The sequence below is a fragment of the Eschscholzia californica genome, unplaced genomic scaffold, assembly GCF_041429995.1.
Source record: "Eschscholzia californica isolate CP2 unplaced genomic scaffold, dmEscCali1.0.p SCAF_3, whole genome shotgun sequence".
Lineage (NCBI taxonomy): Eukaryota > Viridiplantae > Streptophyta > Magnoliopsida > Ranunculales > Papaveraceae > Eschscholzia > Eschscholzia californica.
In genome coordinates this window covers 43,521,613-43,544,838 of record NW_028238420.1, presented here as the reverse complement: position 1 = coordinate 43,544,838, position 23,226 = coordinate 43,521,613, and the positions used below count along the sequence as shown (strand labels likewise).

The window sequence follows — 23,226 nt, the reverse complement described above, 5'->3', positions numbered from 1 at the left end:
GCCTCCCCGCTAAAAGCGCCCCTCATTATAACCCATTTGGTTATAGGGCCCCCTTTACAAAAGGGCACCTCCTTCATCAATATTTGACCTAACGGCAAAGTTAACGCCGTTAGGTCAAACTTAACCCAAGACCGGTGTTGTTGACCACGCCACATCATCATCTTCTCCGGCAAGGTCGCCGGCCGGCGACCTTCAAAATTTTTTTTTTTTTTTTATTCTCTCTCTCTAAAAACAATTTTTTTTTTTTACTCTCTCTCTCTCTACAGATCTAGAGAGAGAGCAGATCCTTTGAGGTCTGCGAACAGACCTTCAATGGATCTGCTCTCTCTCTCTCTAGATCTGTAGAGAGAGAAAGAGTTTAAAAAAAAAAAATTTGTTTTTTTGAGAGAGAGAGAATAAAAAAAAAAAAATTTGAAGGTCGTCGGCCGGAAGTTTGGCCGGCCGGCGACCCTGCCGGAGAAGATGATGATGTGGCGCGGTCCAATGATGGAGAGAAAATGTGGGTGAAATACACCTTTAAAGGGGGTTTTTTTCACCCATTCAAAGAGGGGGCCCTTTAACCAAGCTAAGTCAAAGGCTTTTTACTAAGTCAACGAAACTATGGGGAGGCCTTTTAACAAAAACGGGGAGGCCTTTTAAAATCTCCCCCAAATATTTTCAACCTCCAAATTCTACCCCCATGGCATTTCTGTAATTATTTTTTTTCTTTTTCTTTGTCCACCTCATCTAACAATTACCACATCACTCTGTCCACCTCACCCTTCTTCTCCGGCGAAAGGTTGCCGGCCGGAATAAAAAATTCCGGTCGGCCACCTTTACCAAAAAAAAAAATTCTTCATCTCCTTCTTTCACTCTCTTCTTCTTCTTTATCTCTCTTCTTCTTCTTCTTTCTCTCTTCTTCCTCTTTCTTTACCTCTCTTTCTCTCTAACCCCTCTCTTTCTCTATAACTCCGGCGAAGGGGATCCGCCCCTTCGCCGGAGTTATAGAGAGACAGAGAGGTAAAGAAAGAGGAAGAAGAGAGATAAAGAAGAAGAAGAGAGAGAAAGAAGGAGATGAAGAAGAGATAGAAAGAAGGAGATGAAGAAGGTAAAGATTTTTTTTTTTTTTTTGTGAAGGTGGCCGGCCGGAATTTTTTATTCCGGCCGGCAACCTTTCGCCGGAGAAGAAGGGTGAGGTGGACAGAGTGATGTGGTAATTGTTAGATGAGGTGGACAAAGAAAAAGAAAGAAAAATAATTACAGAAATGCTATGGGGGTAGAATTGGGAGGTTGAAAAAATTTGGGGCCATTTAGGAATTTTTTGGGGCCAAAACGAACTGCCGGACACAATTGGGGGCCAAAACGGCCAGTTGGTCACAAATCGGGGGCCAAACGGAATTAACCCCTTCAATAATTGATCACTTGACTCTTGAATAATTGTCCTCTTTAATTAAATAAATCAATACTTGAAAATTAAAATCTTGAATGTTTGTACTTTGCAGACAATGTGAGATAAAAGAATAAAGATGGATATTTTTGAAGCTTCAAGATTATAGAGCTTGAAGATGAAGTTAAGAGAAGTAGAGGTGGGTAGTTCTGGATGGAAATTGATTTCAGAAGATGAGATTTTTTTTTCTTTTTATATGTTTTTTTTTAAGAAGTAGACTACGATCTACTTTAGTCGTTATAAGGCATTGATACATCATGAAGATGTGATGAGCATGATAACTGCCTAATTTAAACCATAATGAAAGAGACCTAAAGCCCGACACCATGAAAGAGGTCTAAAGGCCGACAAATTATTATAATATGTACTATATATATTGCCTAAATTACATGAGATAAATCTTGATGGCAAACTGCTTCCACCGAGACTCGATCGCACGACCTCATGGGCTTAAGAGGGGTGTCAAACCGCTGCACCAAAAATTGGTGGAGAAGATGATATATTTGTAGATAAAAGAGGCACCGTCTGAGCTTGAGGAACTACTCATAAAAGGTAAAAGGGGCGAACGACTCTACTCACGGATCTGTTTAAGAAGCTTCATCCCTTCGCCTTCCCCGCCGTTGAAAAGGTTTAGTTGAATCAGCTTACTTCTTTGATGAAAGTATCATATTATATAGAAAAAGGCCATTCAAGCTCCCCCCCCCCCCCCCCCCCCCCCCCAAACAACAACTAGATTACGGCTAATTGGGGGTAAAAACCCCAACTAGTCGTTTTTTATACTTTTTCTAAGAACTTGTTTTGAAATCTGACCGTTGAGACGGGTAGAGCCGGTTAATCCAGACCGTCTCAACCGCCTGGCGGCCCGGGCTGAAACCCGGGTTTTTCCCGGGTCGGCCCGATTTTGGCCCGTTGGACTAAAACCATAAGCCCAGCTGGGCTCGGGAATAAACCAGGGCCTATCTGACCCGTTATTCGTACAGGTCAGGCCTGTACGGACGGGCCGGTCCGCCCTTTGTAACACCACTAATTAAAAGGTTCAGACAGTGTCATCTTCGTATCTGAAATCTAAATAGGGTTGTGTACGTGTTGTAGCCAGGTATCGTGCATATATTTTGCCTAAACTTACAGAAAGCAAGAGCAGTTAAAATTGGCCCTTCCTTCTGTAAGGAGGGAGACACTGTCACAATTTTAAGTTTGTAGCGTCCACCAGCCCTTGGTGCAGTGGTTGGACACCCCTCTTAAGCCCATGAGGTCGTGGGATAGAGTCTCGGTGGAAGCAGTTTGCCATCAAGAATAGTCACATGTAATTTAGGCTATAAATAAAGTAAATAATGTCATAAATTTGTCGGGCTTTAGGCCTCTTTCATGTTGTTGAGCTTCAGACCTCTTTTATTCGTAGTTTAGATTAGGCGGTTATCGTGCTCATCACATCTTCATGATGTATCATTTGCCTTGTCACGACTAACGTAGATCGTAGTCGAACTCTCAAAAAAAATAAAAAATTGGAAGTTTGTAGCCAGGTAGATATATGCACAACCACCAGGAAGGTTATAGGCACTACCCCAAAGGCCCTTTATTGAGCTTGGACCCTAAAATCAAACCCGCTTGCAGATAGCCAAATTGGAGGCGTCAATAATATTTTATGTTTCCCTCGCCATCCATTTACCTATTTAAGCAGAGGGAAGTTATTATTGTAGGCACCAATAGTTAGTGAGTTATGGACTTATGGGTTTTGTGGTGACATAACTGGTACAACATTTGAACCGCGGGGAACTCGAAATTTCTATTAGTCGGGGCAAGTTTATAATCACTGTGAATTAAAAATGTATACTTTATTTTTTATATGTTTACCAAATCCACAGGTATTATGCATATGGGTACAAATCTTGATAATTTTTCATCTGAATTACGTAGATAATAGTTAAAGAGGAGAAAGAGAGATGGAAAATGAAACTCACCAACGTAGAGTTAGTCCCTCTCCGCAAATGACTCTCGTCTTCTTTGGAAGAAAGAGGAAATAGAAGGCATAATGACCTTAGACAAGAGGAGAAAAAGGAGAGGGCAAACATACCAAATCTCTCATTCTCCCTCGTAATAACTCTTTAACTTCAATAATATTAAAAAAAATAACAATGTGGGGAAAAATTAGAATTAAAATAAGACGTAATACTGTAAAAAAGAAAAAGATAGGTAGCTAAAATATTATTTGAAGGGGCTATCTTAGAAGCTAGTCAATATATGGGGGTCATTTCATGAGTTGTTCATAATACAATGGCAAAGCTGAATTAACTTCTAAGTCTTGAACCTAGACTTATAATGGAAGGACCCAACCATTGAGCTACACCCTCATTTCGATTTCAAATGTATATGAAGACGTACGAATTCCACCCTGGGCCAGATCTATACGTGGGTCCGCTCCAAAATTAAACTCTGGTTAGAGTAGTGGAGAGTCAGTGACAACATTACCTAGCTTATTTTCTTGCGAACATTCGAAACGACGTTAGTGATAGAACCGTAGCAAGCCTCTCCCTCGATACAAAATTGTGACTTGCAGAGAGACACTATCACAGTTTTAAGTTTGTAGCCAGCCCTTCTAACTGATGATGGAACTTTGTAAATATATATATATATATATATATATATATATATATATATATATATATATATGCACAACCACCAGGAAGGTTACAGACATCCTCAAGCGCCTTTTACTGAGCTTGGACCTAAAATCAAATCTGCTTGCCTTTAGCCAAGTTGGAGGTGTGTATAAAATTTCATGTTTCCCTCGTCATCCATTTACATGTTCAAGCAAAGGAAAGTTATTATAGGCACCAATAGTTACTCAGTTATGGGTTTCGTGGCCGTCCCATAACTGGTACAGTTTTTTAACTATGATTAGAGCAGTGGAGAGTCAAGTGACAAAAGATACCTAGCTCAGTTTAGGGGAAATTTAAATCCTAAATGTTATACTACAAAATCACTGTTTTTGCATAAAATATCTTTGCTTAAGCAAAACCTTTTTCTGCGTTAACTTTCGTCTTTAGAAAACTTATTTCTCTAAAACGTGGTGAAAGGGCATTTTGGTATTTTAAGTCCTGCATCGTTTCTTTTCACTGTCCTTAGAACCTTAACCTTATATTGATATTTTATGAGGACTTCTCTGAGTGGATTCTAATATACACATACTTGATACTTCTAAGGTGCTAATTTAAGTAGTGAAGTCGACAACTCTTGGTTGAAGTCGTTATCGAGTTGGTTTAGTTCGAGAGCAAAAATCATAGCCTTAAACCTATGTTGAGTTTTAGCAAAAATGAGCAAAGAAAAAGTGAAAATGGGCCAATTTGTGAAAACAAACAGATGAAAGGCCTGATTGGATTTGTGTAGTGGAAAAACAAACAACATTGTAAGTGGTAGTAAGTTTTACTTAGAGGATGATAGAGTTGAGTAAACCAAACCCTTGGTCGATTGTGAATTACTTTAGGGGCCCAAACTGGCCCTTACTGTTTCCTCTCACTACCTTCTTGGAATTCTTCAAAGTATTGTTCAAGCATGTCCTGTCTTTCTATTTGGGATGGGGTGTCTCTGTGTTGGTTCAAGCTATCCCAAACAATGTAGGGATATTATGGGACCTTTCTCTTTCTCAAATGAAACAACAATATTGCTCTAGAAATGTTTTATAGTACCGTCTGCAGTCATTATCGTAATAATAAGTCAAAAACTCTTGGTTGAAGTGGTTACTATAAGTCGGATTCCACCTTCTAGATCTTGAATTCGAGATATGTACATATACATATTACCTCTCAGAAAAAGTTAACGTAATAATTACTACTTTTTATCTAAAATGGTTGGTATAACACCAACATAATTATATATGATCATTCTATTTCAAAAAATTAAAGGAATTATATATTGTTATAACACCAACATAATTCTTTCCTCGACCGAAGTACTCATTGGGATTTTTTTCTCATCTCGGACCCATCTTCATCGACACCGACACAGGTACACCTATAAGGCTATAACCTAATAGACCCGCTTATTCTTGCCACTAAGGACAATGTATAGAGAGAGAGAGAGAGAGAGAGAGAGAGAGAGAGAGAGAGATGACAAGGCCTATCAATATCACTCCAACCAGGATGAAATTGGGGAATAGGATGGCAATTAAGAAGCTGCTTGAATGCATCAAAAGACTGGTCTTGGCCATGGCCAACATACCCACACAAGTGACTATAGAAGGGGTCTCCAATGACAATACCCTAATGTTTTAGGACTCCTCTTACCCTAACAATGTCCCTTTCTTAGCCATTAATTTGTTTGAAAGAGATTGACATGTGACTTCTACCAAGTTTTCTTTATCAAAATAACTAGGCATTTTGAACTACACACCAGATTTTCATATCATAACTTGTCGTCAAGTGGTCATCATGCGTTTTCTTTGTTTTGTTTTTGTTTTTGTTTTTTATAATGGTCGGCATATTTTTAAGGGAGTATGATACCCTTAAAGACTCGACCCCAAAACCTCAACGACATACACCAAGCTTATGACTACTGTAACGAAAGTTTGTTGCTACCACGTGCTTTCTAAGTTGCTCTTTTGATCATTTTGTACTAAAAAGAAAATACAAATGATCCACAAGATGATCTTATATGACATTATAAACCAAATACAATCAAACTTCGATAAAATAATACTCATGTAATAAATCAGAAAGTAGCACGCCAGACATCCCTCCACTCTAAGTAGTATTAAAGAAATTAAAAGAAGAAGAAATATAAAAGAAAGAGAAGATTAGGTTTAAAAGCCATGGACAGAAATACATATTTCAGACAAAGATGGTTTTAAAGAGACAAAACATTAGGCTTGAAATTGCAGTATTTGTTGTTACCCTTTTTCATTTTTAAGTTATTTTTGTTACTTTTAGAATGAACTTTTATTTATTTTTCTTTATATCTTGGGAAGCAAAAAAGTGTAAGAATTTCTTCAAAAGTCTTAAAATAAGCACTTTTAAGTTAAAAAGTTATAAAACAAATAAAAATAAAATAAAAACTTAAGTTCCTCGAGAAACGAGGGGGAAAAAGTACATAGAACAACTATAATACTAGTTGCAGAGTTTGTTATCTTTGTACCAAAATGCCAAACAACCCTCACTTACTTTTTTGTAATCTCTAAAATACCCTTGTATTATTTCCACATTTTATTGCTTACTAAAAGCCAAAAGGTTTGAGGTTTTGTTTGGTTAGACCAATAGAAAATTCTAAACACAAGTCTCGATGTACAAAGAATCCATTTTTTGTTTGTTAAACTTGCTAAGTGGGATTCTATTCATCTTGTCTAGGTATATAATTTTTGTCCTATGAAGTGGTAGCATCTCTTTATCTTTTGAACTGGCGCCATCTCATTTTACAAGTTCTGAAAAGAAAATAAATGTCGTTTTTACACTAGAGTAAAATATAAAGGGAGTTATTTAATGAAAAGAAAACAATTTCTCTATTTTTATCGAATCAAAATCATATAAAGTAAAATATGTACAAATTATGATCAATTATAAAAATAATTCAATAAGTCACGTAACGAGAGATGTTGTTCAAGATGGTTTAACAGTCTCGCATTAGTTCCCCTTGAAATCTTCTTAAAGTTGTTAGCTACTACGCAACTTCAAGGAACTTGATAGTTTTGGGGGCGGTGAAACCATTTACAAATTGCCGTTATAGTCTCTAATGACAGCTCCAACAACCGTTCTATCGCATAAATCAATATTGACCAAAACACGTCCATGTTGAGTCCTTGACTACTAAAAATTTCTACAATTTGACTTGAACGTCTGAAGTCAAAGTTGTTTTGGGTGGCTTTGGTAATACGTGTGAGCATAAGCCACCTTGACTATTAATCAACTACTATTTTGCCGGACGCAAGTAAAGAAGTGTTTATCTTTAAATAAAATAATGTCAACTTTCTTTTTCACTCAAGATTTTAGTATTTAGTATGATTTCTTTGTACATTGCAAATCCGATTTCTTGACGACAAAGTATACTATCAAATATCTTTTGTTTCTCCTTAGATCTATTTATTATGACAAAATGTTGAATGGGGGTCCATCTGCATAATTTGACAACGATGCCTTAATATTGATTGAGTATTTCTCTCTTTCTAGTTTTTAAACTTTTGGTTAGTTACTTTTCTGAATTTTGTGAATATATAATTAATTTAACCCCAATTTAGATGATAATAGTAACACTGTAATAATTATTTGTTTTTCTATTTCCAACAATAAGCCCAAGAATCATTACATTATATGACAAAAAGTAGTCATTATAAATTAGATATAACCGTTAGTATAAACCTGTTAAGACCATACAAGTCCTATAATCTAAGAGTTAACCTTATGACATGTTTTTCTTTAATGGGTGACATGTTATTTTCTCATCCCTCTACATATGATCTAAAAAAATTAACTTTTCTTTTTTTTTTTCCTTTTTTGTTAAAGAAAAAAAATTAACTTTATTAAATAAAAAGTTACCCCATTAAAATGAGTTGAAAAAACAGATAAACCTAGATAGATAAGTGATGATTCTGTTCATTTTTAATCAAGTCCTAGTGTGGTAATTTTTCGGTGATAATAACTTGAATTTGGACGAATATTATTTGCAGCACAAAATAAATATCATCACCAAATATGATTTATTTCTCCTACATATATTTTGAAAACATCTTTATGAAATATCTTAGTTTTCTCTTGTTTAACATCATTTACTCAAGGATGAAACTTATAAACTGAAGCTTAAACTAACAACATTTTGTTTATTTTTCATTTAATGTATTTCAAATTAAATTCCTCGAGGCCTGCAGTAATAATCTTCAAGATGTTGCAAATAAGTGTGTTGCATATATAGTTTGTCAATTACCATGTTACTAGTAGCTTAATCTTTGAATGTTTTCTCAGACAATGTGAAGCTGTTACAAATCAATATGTCCAAAAATAAAGATAGTTGAGTGAGGCTTAAAATCAAAATTAAAGTTTTCAGAGGGAAGACGATATTGAATCTCTGTATAAGTTATAGTATAATTTTAAATTAATTACAAATAATCATAATTTTGGTATAATGTGTTCTTAGAGCATCTGCAATGCAAAACTCAAAAAGAAACTATTAGTCTTAGGTGTCAAGTCTCAATTGAGAATTTCAGTCTTATGTGGCAAAATAGAGATCATCACATTTTTGTGTCTCCACTGCAAATATCTAAATTATTTTCTGTACTTATGTGACATGATAGTTTTTGTAAAGATAGTATCTAGTTATTTTAAAGATGGGTTATTTCCCTAATGGCCCCCAACTTTGTGACCAGCTTCCCGCCTGGCCCTCAAATTTGTGACCATCTTCCCGCCTGGCCCCCTACTTTACGAGAAATACCCATATGACCCCCTTCCGTTATAACACTGTCACTCTCTCTCTTCCATCATGTTTTCTCTCTCTGCCAACTCACGCCACATCATCTGTTACGCCACCTCATCACCTTCTCCGGCAGAGGTCGCTGGCCGGCGACCTTCAAATATTAAAAAAAATATATATATTTTCTCTCTCCTCTCTCTCTCTCTAGAAATTTTTTTTCCTCTCCCTCTCTCTCTCTCTAAAACTCCGACGAAGGGGTTTCCCTTCGCCGGAGCTTGGTCTGTTCGTTGAACAAACCTAGATCTGCTCACGAACAGACCTAGCTCCGGCGAAGGGAAATCCCTTCGCTGGAGTTTGAGAGAGAGGGTGAGCGAAAAAAAATTCTAGAGAGAGAGAGAGACGAAGAGAGAAATTTTTTTTTTTTTTTTTTTAGTTTGAAGGTCGCCGGCCGACGACCTCTGCCGGAGAAGGTGATGAGGTGGCGTAACAGATGATGTGGCGTGAGTTGGCAGAGAAAGAAAACATGATGGAGGAGAGAGAGTGAAAGTGTTATAACGGGAGGAGGCCATATGGGTATTTCTCGTAAAGTAGGGGGCCAGGCGGGAAACTGGTCACAAAGTTGGGGACCATTAGGGAAATAACCCTTTAAAGATATATAAAGCCTTGATTTTTATTGGTCTAAGTTCTAAAAATTATGAGTTGATAATTAGAGATATCTCGAGATGACACTTTATTTCTAGTTAGTTCTCTTCAGATATCTCTCTTTACTCACAACTACATCATCTTAGAATTCCAAAGTGAGAGCATCTGCAACACCCAGTTTGAATCTTTAAGGTGATGTGGCGGTATTTAAATAGAGATATCTCAAGAGGACACTCTAAGTGTCCTCTTGAGATATCTTTAATTGGCCAACTCATCATTTTAAAATATAGAGCAATAGAAAATAAGTCTTCATATATCTTCGAAATAACAAAATATTTCTCTAGATAAATTATCATGCAACATAAGTAAACAAAATAATTTTAGAGATTAGCATTGTAGACACAAAAATTAGAAGATTTCCGTTTAATCGTATACATATAAGATTCTGAACTTTGACAGATAGAATTTCTTTTGAGTTTTACAAAAGATATAGTTTAGAAAAAGACTTTAAGAATGTTACGTGATACTTAAATTTTTTTTAAATTGGGTGTTGGAGTAGAAATATTCTCAGACTAAGGGGGGGGGGGGGGGGGGGGGGGGGGTAGTGGTTGGGGACATTTGGGGACATTGGGGGACATTTTCATGTCCCCCAATGTCCGTGTTGTTGGTTGGGGACATTTGAAATGTCCCCAAATGTCCGTGTTATTGGTTGGGGACATATAAAATGTCTCCAAATGTCCTCAAATGTCCGTGTTATTGGTTGGAGACATTTGAAATGTCTCCAAATATCTGTGTTATTCGTTCGGGACACGAAATTAGGGACATTTCAAGACAAATTGTTTTTGGGGACATTTTAGTGTAAATTTGGAGAGCTTTTGGAGAGAAAATGTCTCTCAAAATATGGAAGACACTTGGGGACATTTGAGTAAGGAAGATAATAAAAATAATTATTATTACCAAATCATATTATAATAATATTATCTTATTATTATATTACATTATTGTATTATTATTATTATTACTATTATTATTATTATTATTATTATTATTATTATTATTATTATATATTTGAGTAAGGAAGATAATAAAAATAATTATTATTACCAAATCATATTATAATAATATTATCTTATTATTATATTACTACATTATTGTATTATTATTATTATTACTATTATTATTCTTATTATTATTATTATTATTATTAATATTATTATTATTATTATTATTATTATTATTATTATGATTATTATTATTATATATTTGAGTAAGGAAGATAATAAAAATAATAATTATTATCAAATCATATTATTATAATATTATCTTATTATTATATTACTATATTATTGTATTATTATTACATTATATTATATTATATTATATTATATTATATTATATTATATTATATTATATTATATTATATTATATTATATTATATTATATTATATTATATTATATTATATTATATTATATTATATTATATTATATTATATTATATTATATTATATTATATTATATTATATTATATTATATTATATTAAATTATATTATATTATATTATATTATATTATATTATATTATATTAGGGTTATTTCCCTAATGGCCCCCTACTTTGTGACCAGCTTCCCGCCTGGCCCCCTACTTTACGAAAAATACCCATATGGCCCCCTTCCGTTATAACACCGTTACTCTCTCTCTTCACAATCTTTTCTCTCTCCTCCACATGTTTTCTCTCTCTGCCACCTCGTTAAAACAAGCCACATCATCGTCTTCACCGACGGGTCGCCGGTCGGCAAAATTCCGGCCGGCGACCTTCAAACTTTTTTTTTTTCTCTCTCTTCTCTCTCTCTCTCTAAAAAAAAAAAAAAAAATTTTTTTTTTAGATTCTCTCCTCTCCCTCTCTCTAAACTCCGGCGAAGGGGGTTTCCCTTCGCCGGAGTAGGTCGAAATCGACCTTGAACAGATCTGTTCAAGGCCGAAGTGACCTTGAACAGATCTGTTCAAGGCCGAAGTGACCTTGAACAGATCTGTTCAAGGTCGAAGTCGACCTTGAACAGTCGACCTTGAACAGACTGTTCAAGGTCGTCGTGACCTTGAACAGACTGTTCAAGGTCGTCGTGACCTTGAACAGATCTGTTCAAGGCCGTCGTGACCTTGAACAGATCTGTTCAAGGTCGCGAAATGACCTTGAACAGATCTGTTCAAGGTCTTGAAATGACCTTGAACAGATCTGTTCAAGGTCATTTCAAGACCTTGAACAGATCTGTTCAAGGTCGATTTCGACCTACTCCGGCGAAGGGAAACCCCCTTCGCCGGAGTTTAGAGAGAGGGAGAGGAGAGAATCCAAAAAAAAAATTTTTTTTTTTTTTTAGAGAGAGAGAGAAAAAAAAAAAAAAAAAAGTTTGAAGGTCGCCGGCCGGAATTTGGCCGGCCGGCGATCCGTCGGTGAAGACGATGATGTGGCTTGTTTTAACGAGGTGGCAGAGAGAGAAAACATGTGGAGGAGAGAGTAACGGTGTTATAACGGAAGGGGGCCATATGGGTATTTTTCGTAAAGTATGGGGCCAGGCGGGAAGCTGGTCACAAAGTAGGGGGCCATTAGGGAAATAACCCTATATTATATTATATTATATTATATTATATTATATTATATTAATATTTAACTATATTAAATAATAAATATTTACCAATTGTCCATCAATGTCCACAGATATCTACAGATGTCTACGAAAGTCGAAAAATATATATTTGGAAATATTAATTAATTTTTTTTATTTCATATGGTAAGACAGTAATAATATTAAAAATAATAAATATCAACTAAATATCTATCAATGTCCACAGATATTCACGGATGTCTACGAAAGTCAAAAAATATATTTTCAAAGTAGTAGGGCAAATTTATTTCGTATGATTAGACAATAATGATTACATTAAAATAATAAATGTCTACCAACTGCCATCAATGTCCTCAGATATCCACAGATGTCCACAAAAGTCGAAAAATATATTATTGAAACATGAGTACAAATATATTATTTCATATGGTTTGACAATAATGATAATATTAAAATAATAAATGTCTATCAATTATCCTTCAATGATGAGATAATAATAATAATAATAATAATAATAATAATAATATCCACTACACATTTTGTCCATGGATTCAATATGTTGAAATGTCCCCAGGACATTTTGTCCATGAACCAATGTCTTGAAATGTCTCTGAGACATTTTGTCTATGAATCAAATGTCCTGAAATGTCCATAAAGACATTTTGTCTACGGACAAATGTCCCGAAATGTCTTGAAATGTCTCTGGAATATTTTGTCTCTGAGTGTCCTCCAATGTCCTGAACCACTACCCCCCTTAATATAAATGTTGTAGGGGTGAACATCGGTTGGATAACCGACTTTTTCGGCCAATCCAAAGTCCAAACCGAAGGGTTCGGTTTTTTCAAATCTAAATCCGAACCAATCCGTTCATGGTTTGGTTCGGTTACCGATCCGAACTATGCATGAACGGTTTAGATCGGTTGGATAACCGAACCACCTGTGATATTTTACCATATATAAAATTTCGCACTTTCGACTTAAAAACGTGGAACTAACTTAACTATTGAATTAAGCTACAACTCTCCACGCCATTTACTTCTGTTACACATGCATTAAGCTACGATATTAACAAACATGGAACTAACTTAACTATTAAATCTCAACCGTTCATCATTCCTATCATTTTTATTTATATATATAATATATAAAAAATAACAATAAATGGTTTGGTTCGGTTTGTTCGATTATCCGTCAACCAAATCCATAAACCGATCCAAACCACTCGGTTTTGCCATTTTAACATCCGAACCAATCCGGAATACTATTGGATCGGTATCCAAACTGCTGAAATCTGTTTGGATCGGTCGGTTTGGATACTAAATGAACACCCCTAAAATGTTGTATCACTATAACATTGCGGCCGATGGTGGAGTGAAGATGAGAGATGAATGAAGTGGGGTGAATTGTGAGAAGGGGAAAGGGGAGGTGGCACATGGCCCCAACATGTCTTGGGAATATTAAGACAAGATTTGGGAGAGTGCCCTAGAGTGGGGTACCTATTGTTGGGTGGACCAAAGTATATCCCTCCACCAAAAACGCCCTAAAATAGACAGCATTGTTCCCATGTGAACAAATTTAAGAGCTAACTTCCAAAACATCAACCCCCTTTTTGCCCCCTTCCATCCCCCTCTCATCACCCAAATCATTCCTTGGGAACAAGGAGGAGAAAGTAAGGAATCCCCCACCTCTCTCTCTCTCTCTCCTCCCGTCTCTCCATATATGTAAATAAAAACTAACAACTCAGGTTTTCTATAATTATTAATCGTGTTGTACTTAATAAGATAACCTCTTCTTATCTAATTGAATCCAAAATTTCATGGTGGACAATATCTTCCAAATGTTTCAACAAAAAAATATCTTCCAAATGTTTTGGTGAAGTACAATAAATATGATCACCAAAAAACCTTATAATCCTCACAGGGACGTATTAGAGAGATGTGCTGGTAAATGTCAAAATTCATTAGCTTTTATATATTTTTACGAGATAGAAACCAATGCGCCGACTTAGTTAAAACATTTTTTTTTGAAACGGATCTTAGTTAAAACATTACTAAGACGAGTGATGAAGATATAGTTCCTGCAGAGCTAGCCATGTCAATAAGGCGAGTTTTAAATGCTTGGACTCTGCCTATTGATCCTCCTTGGGTAAGTTAATTTTATATACTCGGTTGTGTGAAAAAGATAACTAATTATAATTATGAATAATTGAAAGAAAGAAAAGACAAAATACTCTGTGACTCCCAATTTTGCCTTGTAGGATGCTCTAACATAAAAATTAATAAAATATAATTTTTTAATAAATAACAATTAAAAAAATACTAATAAACAATAAAATAAAAAAGTTGAAGATCTAAATCAAATGGTTGGCATGGCCCATTTATGATTATCAGGCCCGTTGTATATTATGTTCACACTCTCAAATTGTCTCTTGTTAAGTTTTTATTTAAATGGAAGGTCATGGCCCAAAGAAGCCAACCCTTTTGACATGGGTTAAGAGACATCCATGAATTTTATTAAAACATTTTACATTTATAAAATTAATGAATAATATGGATTTGACACCTCATGCCCTTCTGTTCTCTCCCCATAATTTTCTTGGGAAAAATGTAAAATGACCAAAGTCACCTTGAAAGTCCTCGATTATGTGATCAAGGAAAGTCCATTAAATTCTTTTCAAAGACTAAAATACCCTTGTCAAAATTAATGAATACAAATAATAACAATAATATTGTTTTTGTTTAAATTGATATTTGGAGAGAAATCAAAGAAAAGGAAAAATGATTTTTCTCTGTCATCTAGTGATATAGGAAAAGATTTTGAATGAAAGTGAGAAGTCAATGTAGACAAGAATTGAATGAAAATGAGGTGAGTTAGGTAGATTGCAGACATTATCTATATTGATGTGTCATGAGTTTAAAGATTTGTTCTTGTTATTAAAGAAGAACATGCTACATCATGGGTACTACTAAATGCTTTAAAACCTTAACTATATAACTCACCTCACTAGCTAAGAATTATTGAGTCGAGTTAGCTCGGACTATTTTCTAGCTCATGTTTATTCTAGGGTTTTCTATATTTTTCCTTATTATTTTCTACTTAAAAGGTTTGTTTAGGACAACAGAAACAACGCATTTTTGGTACATAATTAGACTTAATTATCTCTTAAAATTGAAGTATACATACAGAAACTAATACTTATTTTACAATTGATTGATTTTTCTTTTTGCAATAACAACTATACTTGCAGCAATTTATCCTTCCGAAAATATAATTGCTTGAAATATTGAAGTACATATTTTCACAATTTTTTTGCTCATACTATTAGTCGATAATCTCCACAATTATTTCTTAGGAGGTCCTAATATTCTTCTTCAACATAATAAGGATCTTTTTTTTTTCTAAAGAGTGATGTTTTAAAAATTATGACCAAATTCATTTTGTGCTGAGTTAACTTGGAATTTTGGGTAACTTTATTGAATTTTTAGATTATGATAAAGATTCATACAATTTTGAAATAAACAATAAAAGTAAGAGGAGGATATACTACCATAGTACGATCAACCTTATATTGCTAGCCAAGAAATTAGAAAAATGGAGAATATGGGTGTTCATACCATTTTAATATATTTTTTTACCATTTCTCCATGCAGAATTCTCATTATTATTTCTATTTAGTATGCATGTGAGATTATTAACAATTGTTCTCGGAATCAAAATGTTATTAAAATTATATGGGTAAAATAGACATTTATATATTTTGTATGAGAAAATGATATTGATATTTTCACAATCAAATTATGTCAATTGAGAAGTATTTGTTAAAAAAAATCAAATTTGTCCCCTAATAAGAAGCAAACCCATGTTTCAGTTCCATTGAATTTTATCTAACAATTAAGTATTTTCCTCCATGATTCATTATATACCAAATAACCACTACCACCATCCTCATAAATAAAACTTAATTCATTAATATTTTATTTTCAATAATACATTTTCTTTCTTAGAAAAAAAAAAACAATTTTCCTCTGGTAGTACCACCTTGTTTTAGTTTGTTGCACTTGTTATCATTAACAACTATTATCACTAATTTCAACCAAAAAAAAACAACTATTATCACTAAAATAAAACCCTAGTTTGTTTACATTTAAATGTAATATTTGGTTTAACTGAAAACCTATACATACATATTTTATAGTGTTTGATCTTGACCTATTGATTATGTATCTACTTTTATTTATACCGAAATTATATAAGTCTTGGATTTGCCTTTCAGTGAAATCGAATCTATGACCTTCGTGTTGCGGTGGTGTAGATACACTATCGACTGGCTACCAAGTGTTGGCAACTATTTATTTATTATTTTTTTGGAAATTGTCAACGATGTACGATAGTCGTGACATTAATTGACACATCAAATGTGCGATAAGCACGTTAACCGCAGAATTTAAACTATTATATGGAGATTAAAATCCAACTAAAATTATGACCTAAAAATCAACTACATTATTTATATCTTTATAATCGCGTTTCAATAAATTATGGAATCTAATTAACTTAAAATGTAATTACTAATTTTTTTTTTTTTGGGAAATTGACTACGATCAACGATAGTCATTACATTTGGCATCGATAGTTACATTAAAGATGTGATAAGCTCGATAACTGCCCATTCAAATTCTTACAAGACCGGGCCTATAGCTCAACTAAACTATATCCTAAAACCCAACTACATTATTTAATATCTATACCCTAATAATCCCATAATCTCAATTCAAATAACCAAAGATTCCACCTTCTCTGGTGATTCGAACCTAATAACCAAAGATTCCACTTTCTCTGGTGATTCGAACCTGAGATCTCCAAGACTTTTTGGAATTTATGTCAACACCTTAGAATCACTTGGGCTACCAATGACTAATTAGATTTCAAACTATGTGTATATAGGAAATATATGAACTAGAACAAAATTGTTAAAGAGGGGTATTATTGTCTAAAACTTCTTTACGCGTTGACCCCCTATAACTCCCCATGGCGGCCCCTACGGCGCTGGCCTTGCAAAACCCGTTTAACAAATCTCTCTCCACATCTACACTCCTCTCTCTCTAGAGTTGTTTTCTTTCTCTCTAACCACCTTTTTAAGTAGAAATAAAAAGAGGGGTGCCTACCAAAGAAGAGAATGAAAAAGGGGAAGTTCCAAAGGAAGAAAGAAATGAAGAAATTATAAATGAAGGAGATAACTAGAAAGGATGATACTACAACTACTACTATGTTCTAAAAGCTAAGTAGAGAGAGAGAAAGTAAAACAAGTAAATAGAGAGAGAGAAGAAGTAAAAGAGAAGAAGAAGAGAGAATGGAGGAAACATGGTCATATTGGATTTGGTTAGTATCCATAGTGTCTTTTGTGTTTCTAGTAGTCTTAAAAGTTGTGAGTTATCTTTGGTGGAGACCCAAAAGAATTGAAGAACATTTCTCAAAACAAGGAATCAAAGGACCTCCTTATCTTTTCTTTATAGGAAATGTTAAGGAACTTGTTTCTTTGATGATCAAAGCTTCTACTCAACCCATGCCTCTCTCTCATAATATTCTACCTAGAGTTTTCTCTTTCTACCATCATTGGAAGAAACTTTATGGTATGTTGTCCTATCTCTCTCTCTCTCTCTCTCATACTTTTGGAAAAAATTTCTTGCTTTTTTTCATTGAGTAGAAAGGGTTGTTTTTTCAATTTGATTTTGATTTTGATTTTTGTGGGGGATGCAATCAACTCAATCTTTTCTTCTACCTTATTATGAGTGATTTAGTTAATTCTTAACTTTATGACCTTTATTAAGACTCACATATTATGAGTGAGTCTTAATAAACACTTATTATATTTTTTTTTAAGAAAAAAATCAAATCAATATATATGATTCTTGTTTGAATTGGGTTTTGAATTATTGTGGTGATGGTTAGATGATGTCTAGCTTTTTGTTGGTTTGAGTTTGGTTTGTGTCTTTTTATTAAAAATGGGTTCTTGTAATAAGGGTCATATAATTTGGAGTTGCTTTTGAAAATAGTTAGCCTTTTCCTTTGATGTGTCATATTGAAGTTTGTGGTGGTCCTAGTTATTCATTATTTGAAATTTAAGTGGTGAGTTTGATCCATTGATATTGAGATTTTGTTTTTATTGTTGATGTGTTATTTTTTGGGGGGATCATGACATCATATAATTGCTTATTCTCTTTGCAATTCTATGCCCACATTTAATTCTTCTCACAAGAACCTTGTGATGATAAGTTTTTGATACTTTTGAGGGAAAGTTGAGTTTTCATTGTCATTTATTCTATCTTTCTTCTTTTCTTCTGTTTTTCCTTTTCAGTTTTGATCTTGATTTTGAAGCTTGCAGTGTTTTTTAGTGGTTTAGTAAGATGAGTTGTCATCATCTTCTTCTCTCCCTCTTGCTTTTTTTTTTGTTTCTTCTCTCTCCCCCTCTCTCCCTCTATCTCCCTCTCTATTGTTAGGTCACATTTCAAATCCACATATTTTTATGTTTGCATGATCTACATCTTCCTTTTGGGAACCTAATTTTTACCATATTGGACTTGTTGGATGTTTTCTTAATTTTAAGAGTTCATTTATTAATAATTCAATGCTAATACATAATTTAATTTCATACATGAAAGTAATTTGGTGACAATGGGACTACTTATTTCAATGCAGGTGGAACTTTTCTTGTTTGGTTTGGACCGACACCTCGTCTCACAGTAGCGGATCCCGATCTCATTCGAGAAATATTTACTTCAAAATCAGAATTCTATGAGAAAAATGAGTCTCCCCCTCTTGTAAGACAACTTGAAGGTGATGGATTGCTAAGCCTCAAAGGAGAGAAATGGGCACACCATAGAAAAATCATCACACCAACTTTTAATATGGAAAATCTCAAAGTAATTAAATTATCCATTTAAAACCCCATTACAATTTTAAAATGTATCTTACATTCCCAAATTTTATGATTAACTAACATTTAACTTTTATCTTAGTTGTTAATACCAGTGATGGGTACAAGCTCTTTGGAAATGATGGAGAAATGGTCGACAATGTCAGTTTCCGGCGAAGTTGAGATAGAAGTTTCCGATTCATTTCAATCCTTAGTAGAAGAAGTGATTACCCGAATCGCTTTCGGAAGTAGTTATAAAGAAGGAAAGGAAGTTTTTAGGTTACAAGAAAAGCAAATGATTTATGCAGCAGAAGCATTTCAAAAAGTTTTTATCCCCGGATACAGGTATATTAAATGTTTTACAATAGTGTAAATTCTTTTCAGAAAAAGTGTAAACGAAGTGTAAGAAAGAATGTGACTGATAATATCCTTATACCCATATTATATTATGAAAATAGTACGTTTTCTAGCTCATTGTTGTACTTTACTTCCTAGGATATCACTTAGATGTGTCTTTATTATTTACTTTTGCCGCGTAGTGCTATGAATAATATAAAATAAATTATTGAAATATAAAAATGTGCATTAACTCTTGTGTAATTGTCGTTTCAGATTCCTTCCAACGAAAAAGAACAGAGCTTCTTGGAAGGTAGATAAAGAAATCAAGAAATCTCTAGTTAACCTCATCGAGCGACACAAAGAAAATTCTCATGAAAAGATATCGGATATGTGCCATAAAGATCTATTAGGATTAATGATTAAGGCGGGCGAAAAAAATTTATCGACAATTTCGACCGATCCTTCTTCCATTATTACCATTCTAGACATAGTAGAAGAATGCAAGAGTTTTTTCTTTGCTGGCAAGCAAACAACTGCATATTTGCTGACGTGGACAACGATTTTGTTAGCAATGCATCCAGAGTGGCAAGAGCTGGCACGTGACGAAGTAAGAGAGGTGTGTGGATCACGTGACAGTCCTACTAAAGATGACGTGGCGAAACTTAAAACGGTAAGCTATAAGATCTTTTCGTTACTGACTCACTGTCCGGATTGGCTGTTTTCTGAAATTGACCAAAATACCCTTACGTGCTTCGGTGTCAAATAAAAGCAGACTGACAATTTTGTCCCTTTTGTAAGTAAACAATATGAGATGTGAGCTAACATGGCTGGATTCTCCAAAAAGTGGAGAAGCCAAACATCGCCTAAAGTCCTTTAACTAATATTAGATTTTCAAGTAGCAATTTTTGTCATCTTTTGGTCAGCAAATTTAACAGATTTGCAGTTCAAGTACTTTCTTGTTCCATCTTATCATAAGGGTATTTTAGTCATTTTAACTTTTGATTTTGTAGGATGAAGGGTAGTGTTGTCATTTTTGAGAAAGAAAAGCTAAACACTTCCTTGTTGTTTGTTTGCAGCTAAATATGATAGTGAACGAAACTTTACGATTGTACCCACCTGCAATAGCAACAATCAGACGAGCTAAAACTGATGTTGATCTTGGTAACTACAAAATCCCTGGTGGGACAGAGCTACTTATACCGATACTAGCTGTTCATCACGACCAAGCATTATGGGGAAATGACGCAACTGAATTTAATCCAACACGATTTGCCCATGGTGTGTCTCGTGCTGCAAAGCACCCGTTGGCGTTCATTCCATTTGGTCTCGGTGCACGAACATGTATTGGTCAGAATTTAGCGATATTACAAGCAAAGTTAGCCATGGCGACTATACTTCGACGGTTCTCCTTCAGATTATCACCAAAGTACCAGCACGCACCAACAGTTCTGATGCTTTTATACCCACAACACGGTGCACCAATTATATTCCGACAGTTGACGGATTATACGCAAAATCAAGATCAAGGGTCACGATGAACTTGCTCATATATCAGAACCAACTGAACAAAAATATGACCCAACCTAAAGAACTGGGAAGGGTTATATGGGGAGGGGCATTGAAAACTCAAAATGACAAATATACCCTTAAGTCTGTGAGGGGTAGTAGTGGTTAAATACCACATATGCCCCTGAACTTGATCTGATCTCTGAAAGATGGATGGATTTTTATGTACCACCACTTGTACAGTGGTTACTTCTAACAACTTACAACCCATGTTTCTTGTAAAATGTCTAAAATACCCTTGGGTTTCCTACCCTTTGCTAGATTCAGGATTTTTTTTTTATCCTTTTTCTTCTTGAGACCTCTTTGTCTCTCTGCGTGTATGTAATGTATAATTTTCTTCACGTTTTTAGCTTATACAATTTTGTCAATGAAAATTTATGGATTTTTCTTGCTTTGATAATTAACTCTGATTTTATTTACGAGTTTTATGTACATGGGTGTATTGCATATAGAGTTTTTTTTTTTTGGTTAGAAGGCATATAGAGTTTATTTGTCTTTTTTTTTCTTTCTATTGTAGGGGGCCTTGGCCCACTTTTTAATTCCCATCATTTTATGCTCCTAAGCCTTAATTAAACCCTAGTCTTACATTAAAGGTTAGTTTATGCTAAAGAGGCCATCTTTTGGCATGCTTTTATGGAAACTACAAAGCAAATTATACATATCATTTGAAAAGTGCCATGTGGAAGTTATAAATAAAATCCCTCCTAATATGCCATGAAATATCATGATATGAAGATTAATTCGTTTTTTTTTAATTGTCAGCAGATGCCTCGAATCCTTGAGCTCTAAGAACATCTCCAAAGCAACACTCAAATTTTAAAACTTAGAGTGTCACAAAGGATTTTTAGAGTTTCTCTTAAAAACAATCTCTAATGTAAAACTCAATATGAATCACTAATATAACGTGTCAAGATTTATAATAGAGATCCTTATGAAGACATTCTAAGTGCCACATAAACAAATCGATTAATTTTATAGTTAAAATGTAAGTTTTAGATTCTCTCTTAAGTGTTGCATTGGAGAAAGTTCTCTAACAGAGTATCTCTAAATGGCCAAGTAGTAAAGAGACCTTTTAGGGATATAATTTTCACACTTGACAACTAGAATTTTTAGAGTTTTTGTAAGTTTTGCGTTGGAGATGTTCTACGGTGGAAGACTAAATCTCTTACCACATCAACCAAGAATTGTTGACAAAAATTAATTTGTTTCTCTACTTGAAAGCACGGAAAAAAATGTTATAGTATATAAAACCCCAACAAATTTTCTTTTTAGTACCTGGGAGAAAAAGTACATTCTAAAATCACATAAATCTCGTATTATCATCTATCATCAATGAAGTTAATAAAATAGTTTTGAAGGAAGAGTGAAGAGTATAAAAACAGCAAATTTTACTTCCCCAGATGGTCCAGCTCATTGAGCCTCGGCCTCCCTATATAATATAAGAAACTACACTTCCTTGTTAATTTAAGATTCCTTGTAAATTCCTTTTTATATTCTATTTCTTGCTTGTTCATAACTATTTACTATAATAAATCCCAACTTATTAATCAAAATTTATTTAATTTTTAATTATTTTCATTCATTTTATGTCTGCCCTTGATTTGAGCCACCATGTCCGGTCGTGAATAATTGACGTACAAATTGCGTACATATGATTGGTTTATATCGTGCAACACAAATAATTAATATTTGTTAACTTTTAATCATCCATCTCCCAATTGAAGTTTGATAATTATTAATATAAAGTGTTAATGTTAGCTTAGTTGTATAAATTTTTGTTGTCTGTAATGTTTACTTAATGAATCACTGACAAAAATAGTGTCTTGTTATTTTTAGTATCTGTAATAGTACTTTGATGAGCTTGCATATACGCGTAGAAATAAAATCAAACTTGTAGAGAACTTAAAAAGGAAAAGAAATAAAGAATATTACTATGTTAATCAGAGAATGAGAGAGCTAAATGAATATATAATCTCTTGGATTAGTGGGAAAGATATATAGGAGGAACTAGCTAGGAACTAGAGGCTTGGGTGGCATAATCATTAATGTTTTTAAAATAATATTGTGAATTAATTTTTGATTTTTAATTTTTGAAATATTATGGATCACGTGAGTGGTTAGAGATGTAGGTGAGAGAAGGGTATGATCACATGGGTGGAGCAATCATGATGAGATCCTAATGGGACAAAAGCTCTGTATTTGTGATTTTGATGGGAGGGGGAAAATATACAACTCATTTGTATGTATCCTCTAACTACCAAGTACCAACCCCCTTTGTAGGGTTGTTAACTTTTCAGTGAGAGAGAGAGATAGAGAGAGAGAGAGAAGACTAGCCT

At 34.1% G+C, this 23,226-nt stretch overlaps 1 protein-coding gene across 1 annotated transcript; it reads left to right on the top strand.

The window, feature by feature from the left end:
• The first annotated feature begins 17,119 nt into the window (after positions 1–17,119).
• LOC147550594 (cytochrome P450 734A1-like) lies at positions 17,120–21,290 on the top strand. The gene is made up of 5 exons (XM_086670545.1): positions 17,120–17,702; positions 18,769–18,992; positions 19,089–19,330; positions 19,598–19,994; positions 20,401–21,290. Exons 1-5 carry the CDS (start codon positions 17,423–17,425, stop codon positions 20,860–20,862), a joined length of 1,605 nt encoding a protein of 534 aa, XP_086526671.1. The 5' UTR covers positions 17,120–17,422; the 3' UTR covers positions 20,863–21,290.
• Positions 21,291–23,226: the final 1,936 nt, after the last annotated feature.